General features: G+C 51.2%; 1 protein-coding gene across 1 annotated transcript; it reads right to left on the bottom strand.

Annotated features, from left to right (window-relative positions):
• Nucleotides 1-670: 670 nt before the first annotated feature.
• LOC134555728 (uncharacterized) lies at nucleotides 671-6,784 on the bottom strand. Its single transcript, XM_063407642.1, has 2 exons — nucleotides 6,366-6,784; nucleotides 671-2,973 (listed from the first exon to the last, which is right to left on the bottom strand). Exon 2 carries the CDS (start codon nucleotides 2,959-2,961, stop codon nucleotides 1,450-1,452), a length of 1,512 nt encoding a protein of 503 aa, XP_063263712.1. The 5' UTR covers nucleotides 2,962-2,973; nucleotides 6,366-6,784; the 3' UTR covers nucleotides 671-1,449.
• Between the last annotated feature and the right edge of the window lie 1,374 nt (nucleotides 6,785-8,158).

Raw genomic sequence — 8,158 nt, 5'->3', positions numbered from 1 at the left:
TTTGAAATTCATGGTTTCTACTTAGAATTTTTCTTTCTTCCATATTGTTAAGCAATACTCCAAGAGAACTTAATGATAGAACTAAAAGATCTATTTCAAAATGATGTTTCAAACTAATACTGTTAAGTAGACAGTAGACAGAAGAAATTTCTTGTTTGAAAATTTGCATTAGATTTTTAAAAGTATCTCAGGATGGTGTCACCATTCATAATTCGAAGTCTTTTATTGGGAAAAAATTATTAAAACAATCCATATTTTTCTAGGGCCACAATCTGAAAACAATTTTGGAGAAAGGCGGAGTGCCAGTTCACAGGGTGCATACATTCATTGCTTTGCTATGGTGAGGATGTGTTGAACTTTTTTATAGTTTATTTTCATTTTTCTAGTCCTATATTAAGTCTCAGATTTTTTTTTTCCAAAGGAAGGGATTAATTTCATTACAGTTGCAGGAAATTCCACACTGAAATCATTAGGCTTGCAGGGAATGGAAATTAAAGAAGAATTTGGTCTGGAATAATTTCAAATTCTCCCCATCCTCATGAATAAATGAATAAAGGAAAGGCTCAGAACCGTGCAGAAGTTTGCGTGTGTGTGCTTCTGTGGGAGCCAGCATGGCTGGGGTTTTCCAGTCACCAAGGCAGAGAGTTCAGTCACTGGGAGTGTCTACTAAGCCCCTTGGCTTCGCCCCGAGTCAGCCCAGGCACCGGAGCAAGCGGAATCCGAGCCGCCCCTCAGCGGAACGAAGGGGTCAGCCCTGTGGGTTCTTGACCCTGGGAGAGACCTGAACGGCAGTAGGATAACTGAAGCGACGCGCTAAGAGCGAGAAAGGAGGATCCAGCCAGCCAGAGAAACCACAACTTTAATCCAACATAGCACTGTCCAGACCGAAGTGGAACCAGGCTGAACTGGATACCGAACAAAGAAATGCACCAGCTTATATGCTTTCGGGGTAGGGGAGGAGAAATGGGAGTCCCTCTTTGCGGTAACCAATGGAACCTTGACACTTGGGAGATAAGGGGAAGGGTTGCAAGCCTTGAACCAATTAGGGGATAGGGGAGGGATAACACAGTGGCGGGAAGAGGGGAAAAAGTAACATGTGACCAAGGGGAATTTATGAATTTCAATTAAGGGGGGGTGTACAGAACATACAACATTGTACAGAACATACAATATAGGACCCACCAGCCTTTCATCTTTTCCACATATCTAAATCCTTCCTACTTGGTAAACCACCCATATATCTTTCAACTTCTCTCTGCCTCAAAACCCTCTTTCCTATATCCTTCTTTTCCTTGTCACAGTCCTTCACAGCACCTGCTTGTTCCTGCTTACACTGTCCCAACTTTCTTTGTGGAGTCCAACTGAGGTTTAACATACTGAAATGGGGAAAGTCCAACCATCCACACCACCACATCTCCCCCTTTTCTTTTATTTTTGACCCTGTGAGTTCTATCTCAGATATCCGAATTGAGGGGGGTCCACCAGGTGTTCAGAACGTGGGTATGATTCTGCAAACCACTGCTGTTGAGTAGGCCATTGTTCTTGAGGAAAGCAGCGCACTTCCTCCACGGTGATTTCAAGTTGTTCAGCCTGCTCGTCCTCATCAACGAAGCTTTCCTCCTCTTCCATGAACACTTCTGGGCCTACTTCAACGGCTACTCGGTGGACTTCAGCTTTGAGTGGTGATGTGGAGGAAGAAATCAAATTCTGCAACATCTTTTTCATTAGTCCAAGGCTGGCAATAGCAACAAAAAGCACAAAAACAATTAACAGAACAGTTCTAAGAATCGATCCCGTCCAACCCGAGATCCCCCATCCCTTGAACAAATTACTGAGCCAGTCCCCGTATTCTTGTTTGATGTCTCCTATCATGTTTTCCATTTGTTTGAGTGCCTCGCGAGTCCCCTTGGCCCTAGATGTCAAATTAAAGCAGCAGAGCCCCTCAAACTCCTCACACGAGTGACCGTGGAGGAGCAGGAGGTAATCGATGGCTGCACGATTCTGGAGGGTGGCCTGCCTCGTAATTTCCTCATCTTTCAGGAGGTTTGATAGGGCCCTAGAAGTCAAACGGGATTGCTTAGCTACCCAACATTCTAAATGGCCTAATTCTCCGAGGGTCTTAGCAATGGCGACCCACGGCGCAAATACTGTGATTGCGATGCCTTTAGATCTGCTCCAATGGATAATTTCCTCATCGCAATCGTCTGCCAATTTTTTGAGAGAGTAGTCTTCTCTCTTCTTTCTAGAGTGTGCCAATATATGTGCACCATTTGTAGAATTTTGTGTAACCCAATCCAAAATTTGTGATTTGTTGGGTGAAAACAATCCGAGGGTCCCAAAGGTGCACGGGCCTCCGGAGAGGTGAGAGGGGATGCCTGCCCATGCGTGGTCTCCGCAAATCAAGAATGTTCCCCTAGGAAGCTGGCGGGGATGGGCAAAGACTTGGACTGATTTTTGGGGAGGGATTGGAGGATAACTAAAGGACACAGCGTTGCACCAATGAGTATTAAAATGGGCTTTGGAGGAGACAAAATGACGGTGGTGACGCTGGACGTGGTCGTTGCGGATATGAAAACAAGATTCGGCTCTGGCGGAACCTAGAAGCTCCAGCTCCTGAGGCTCGTTTTCTAACTTTGGAAGACTTTTAATATAATTGTACCACGCAACGATGTAATGGGCATGCTTTAGGTTATGCTCCATTTTAGCAGCTTCTTGTCTAAGTTTTTGAGCATAACCTAGAAGCATCTTGGGCATCTCACGATCTTTAAATGGGATCCCCACGAGGCAGGATGCCATGGGATTCGCGGCACTCGCTTGGTTGAGACATATGTGGTCTTGGCCCAGTGATTTGGCCAAGACAGCCCAGACGTTCTGTTGCGGCTGGGGGACGAGCCACGCCTGGGCGATGGTCAGGAGACTGGCGAAGAGGACGGCTGAACTGATGGCAGTCTTGGCGCTCATGGTTGGACGGATCTAAACAGAAACTCAGAAAAACAAATCGTTACAAAGTGGTAAATCACAGAAAAAGGGGTCCTCCCAGCCTTCTGACTGCTCCTCCTCTTCCTCTGAGTCACTGGACTCACGCCTTTTGCGGCGGAGAGCCGCGGAGGCGACTTGAGGCTTTTCGTTATCTCGGACTTTTGTTTTTCTTTCGATATAAGGCTTTACCCATCTGGAGGGTATCCACTTCGGCCCGGCATCAGTGGAGACGCAGGCGTACCCTCGCCCCCACGTCAAAAGCGTCAGTGGACCCTCCACTTTCCCTGTTTCGGGAAACCTTACGGTCACCGGCGGATGCTGCTCACTCAGGTCCCAGTCGCGGTTGCTATTGAAATGCCGCACAACGGGCGGATCTGGTTTTTCATAAGAACAATTTAGGAAATTTAACACATAAAGTGCCCTTGCCAATCTGATTGATGGAGTTTCAACCTTCAGGACTGGTCTTTGCTGTTGAAGGACCCGTTTGACGTTCTGATGGGTCCTTTCAACAATGGCCTGACCCGTGGGGGAGTGAGGGATGCCCGTTTTATGCTCAACTCCCCATTGCTGCAGGAAATCTGCAAGCTCCCTGGAAGTGTACGCAGGGCCATTATCTGTTTTAATTTCCTTGGGGATGCCCATGAAAGAGAAGGCCTGAATGAGGTGTTGGATGACGTGGGAGGCCTTCTCCCCTGCGTGTGCGGAGGCATAGACTACACCCGAGAAGGTATCAACGGACACATGCACGTACCGGAGCCTCCCGAACGCCGCCACATGGGTGACGTCGGTCTGCCAGATTTCACAACTTCCCAGCCCTCTGGGATTGACTCCGGCGTGCATGGTCGGCACGGAGTGGGATTGACACGATGGGCACGAAGCCACAATCGCCCTGGCCTGTTGCCGGGTGATACGAAATCGGCGGACCAGGGCTGGTGCATTCTGATGGAACAGAGCATGGCTGAGCTGTGCCTGTTGAAATATGTCAGGCAGTGGGGTCTTTGTCACAGGAGCAGCGAGAGCATCTGCTCTCCTGTTGCCCTCTGCAACAAACCCTGGCAAATCGGTGTGCGACCTTGTGTGCATCACGTAGAAGGGGTGCTCTCGGTGGGACACAAGCTTTATAAGCTTCGAGAGCTGCGCATAAAGCGCGTCGTTGGAAACCTGCTGTAATACTGCCTGATCAGCTCTGGACACTACCCCTGTAACATAGGCAGAGTCGGTAACTATGTTTAGCGGTCCGGGAAATCTCTCTAATGCCCTGACGACTGCGGCCAACTCAGCGACTTGAGGCGAACCCTCAACGATTTCAACATCACTGTCCCACTGCTGAGTTTCGGGATCCTCCCAGGTCATCACTGACCTGTGAGAAGCCCCGGACGCGTCTGTAAAAACGGTCAAGGCCTGGAGTGGTTTTACACTTCGGACACTCCTCAATGCCAATTCAAAATTTCCATCCAGATTGAACAATTTGTGGGCCGGCCGATGAATTGAAATTTGGCCCGTAAAAGAGTCCAGAGCAAATTGTAGAGCTTCATTATTTTGAAGCAGAGTTTCCAACATGGGTTTGGTGATCTGGCCCGAGGATAATTTGATGGGGAGATGGATGCACTCAAAGTCACAACCGGCCAACTCGCAAAGGCGCGTACGTGCCTTGCGGATCAGCTCAGCCATGATTTCTTGTGGCCTCGTAAGTCTCTTGGGCCGGTGGTGGCTAAGAAAGACCCACTCTATGATCAGCAGTGGATCTCTCCCACCGTGGCCCTTGGTGTCATGTTGTGTGGTGTTCGAATCCCACTGAAAAATGACCCCAAAAAGATGCGGGAGCTTACCCAGCACCACAAACCGAAAGGGTAAGCCGGGGTCACATCTGTGCGCCTGGCGTGATGACAACGCCTGTTGTACCTTCTCCAGTGCTTTCCTTGCTTCCGCGGTGAGCGCCCTGGGAGAGCTAAGCTCATCTCCCCCCTTCAATAAATCGAAGAGGGGTGCTAGATCCTCCGTGGAGAGACCCAGCCAGGGCCTCACCCAATTTAACTCTCCGCAGAGTCGATGGACATCCGCAAGGGTCCGGACTGATGTCCGGATAGCCAATTTTTGGGGAACAATGGTCCGCCGTCCGATTTCCAGCCCCAGGTATTTCCAGGGTGGCATCCGCTGAATTTTCTCTGCTTGCAGCTCAAACCCTGCAGCAACTAACAAATCTGTTACGCGTGTGAGGACTCTATCCAGTTCGCTTGTTGTTGGGGCGCAAATGAGGATATCATCCATGTAATGGTGGATGATAACCTCCTCCGCGGCTGCGCGCACAGGACGCAGCAAGGAAGAGACGTACAGCTGGCACATCACCGGGGAGTTCTTCATACCTTGGGGAAGAGCCCTCCAGTGATACCTCTTCCTTGGGGCCGCTCGGTTGATGGTAGGCACCGAGAAGGCAAAACGCGGTGCGTCATCCGGATGTAAGGGAATTTGGAAGAAGCAATCCTTCAGATCAATAACTGCCAGATTCCAATTTCGGGGCAGCATGGCAGGGGATGGCATTCCTGGTTGGAGGGATCCCATGTCCTCTATAACGTTATTAATTTGTCGAAGGTCGTGAAGGAGGCGCCAGCGCCTTCCGTCACTCTTTCGAATGACGAAGACGGGCGAGTTCCAGGGGGAATTCGTTTCCACGATATTACCCTTCTGTAACTGCTCCTCCACGAGCTCCTCGAGCGCCTTTAATTTCTCCTTGGATAGCGGCCACTGGTCAACCCACACTGGATTATCCGTTTTCCAATTCAGTTTGAGGATTGGGCGCTCCTCAGTGACCGCTAGGCAAAAAACCTGAGGGGGGTCTGGGATACTAATTGTGACCCCCCATTGGGACATGAGCTCCCTACCAAGCAGGGGCCGTTCATATTTGCAAACGAAAGGGCGCGTATATGCCAATTGCCCTTTCGGCCCCGTGAATTTCACCATGCGCGCTGATCTCTTAGCCGATTGAAAACCCCCTACTCCGGAGATATTCGCCGGCGCGTCCTCCAAGGCCCAATGTGACGGCCACTCCCGGGTGGGAATGACCGTGACATCCGCTCCTGTGTCAAAAAGAAGACCTTTATTAACGGACTCATCCCCAATGGACATCGTACATCGTATTATAGGTTTTTCTTCTGTGATCCGATGCACTGCGTTGACTGAAAGTGGCCTTTCCTCAGGGTAAACCTGATACTGATCTGGCCTGGTGTGTGGAATTGCCTGGGCCACTATTTGTCCCTTTGGGTGGAAAGCTGGGGGATGAGTGGAACGCAGCCAGACATTGAGGAACCTGGGGTCACCCTTATAGGTCCCCGGGTATACCTCAATGTCTTGCGGAGTGTATTTACAGTCCCCAACAACAATGAACTTACCTTTCCTTTGAAAAGGCCAGTCCAGAAGGTCTTCGCAATCCACGCGAACTGGGTACCAGCTGGTATCTCTGAGGTGCGCACTGTGAGTGAGCCTCAACCTGTAAGGTTTACAAAATGGTGTTAACGTCAAGTCCGGGAAAGTTCCCTCCTGGGAAGGGTGAAGGAAATGCCAGTCCGAGATAGTTGTCTTGGTCCAGTGACCCCCAAAGGCGTTGACTGCCTTCTCTTCTGCACTGCCCACCCTGTTGGGGTCATCATGCCGGGTGGGCCCGCACTCCCCCCCTAGTTTTTTGAATTGTGTTCGGAGTCCTCCTGCTGCGGCCGAGGCTTTGCCAGCAAGTTATGCGGGCATTGGCTCACAAAGTGCCCTTTTTCATGGCAGAGGTAGCACTCGACCCGTGGTCTGGCTGGGTTCGACGCTGCCGGCTTGCGGGCTTGTGGGCGACGAAGAGTCGCATCTTCCGCAGCATGCACCTGCCGAGTTCCCTGCTTGCTTGTGGTGGTCATATGTTGAAGCAGGAAAGGGACCTTTTGTTGGCAAACTTGCAGCATCACCTGTAGAGTTCGTGGGGGTTCTGGAGGGAGACTCAAAATCGCTTGTTTGCACACATTATTAGCATTAGCAAAAACAATCTCCTCCAAAATTCTCTTACGGGCAAGCCCGTCCGTTACTTGTATTTCCAAAGCCCTAGTCATCTTGTCCACGAAATCTACAAATGATTCTGTGTCCCCTTGCCTAATCTGGGTGAATGGCGGCAGGGGTGCACGAGGCTGCATCGTGAAAAAGGCTTTGCAGGCCAGGTCTCGCACCCTAGGCAAAACTGCTGGTGGAATGAGCAGTGCCTGAATTTGAGGGGACTCGAAGGAACCTTCTCCTCCCAGCAATTCAACAGTAAGGGGATTACCTCCCTCATCAATTGCTGGGAGTGGCAGGTGCGGCAGCTCTTCCCGCAGGGCTTGCCTAAATGCAGCAAGCCATAATTCAAATTCAGCCGGTGTCATCAGGCAAGAAAATAATTGCTTTAAGTCTGCAGGAAGGGTTGTCGCAGCTGCTAGGTCTGCCTGAAGGAGGCCGCGGAAGTACGGGCTCTCTCTCCCAAACTCTTTGTGCGCCTTACATAAATCTCGAATTATAGTTTGTGAAAATGGCTGCCAATTCGGTTTAGGGTCGCCACTCCCGCGAGCCCTTCGGTAGGTGACAGGTGCAGCTGAGAGATGCACTTCCTGGTTTCCATCGCTGTTGTCTTCCGGTTCCCTACCGTGGGAACCGGAAGAGGCAGCGTGGGAACTACCATTCCAAGATGGCCTCCTTCCGGGGTGGGGAGAAGTGCCTGGCTCCGCCCCTAGGGCGGGCCAGGGGGCAGGAGTGGGAGGAGTGTCAGCGTGGGAAAAGGGAGGGACCGAAGGCGGGGTTTGGGCGGCCACAAAGGGAGGAGACATCGGGTATGTGGGAGGAGCCATGGGTGGAGCAAGGGAGGGAACAGAGGGGGCGGGTATGGGAGGGACCAAGGGGTAAAATGGGTTGGGCAGACAAAAGGGGTTGGGCGGGTATGAAGGGGTTGGGTCAAGGAAGGGATTGAATTTCGGGGGAGGGGGACGCGGGGGAGGGGTAGGAGAACGGCGCGAACGGGCGCCATCTTGTGTGTCGCAGGCGCCATCTTGTGGCTCCTGTGACGCAGCAAAATTAAATCTAACTTTTGGTCGACAACTTGGGGAGACAGGGGAAGGGCTGCGTCCCCGGGCCGCTTGTCCAGGGCGACCCGAGGATTCCTCAGCAGTCCGGACAAGACTGC

The sequence above is a fragment of the Prinia subflava genome, chromosome 10 (assembly GCF_021018805.1).
Source record: "Prinia subflava isolate CZ2003 ecotype Zambia chromosome 10, Cam_Psub_1.2, whole genome shotgun sequence".
In the NCBI taxonomy this organism is placed as follows: Eukaryota; Metazoa; Chordata; class Aves; order Passeriformes; family Cisticolidae; genus Prinia; species Prinia subflava.
Note: the sequence above shows the minus strand (reverse complement) of the source record. Positions and strands in the feature narration are given on the sequence as shown.

Bases quoted from the DNA above. Each gene is read 5' to 3' on its own strand.
- LOC134555728 (XM_063407642.1), bottom strand. From the start codon at position 2,961: ATGAGCGCCAAGACTGCCATCAGTTCAGCCGTCCTCTTCGCCAGTCTC.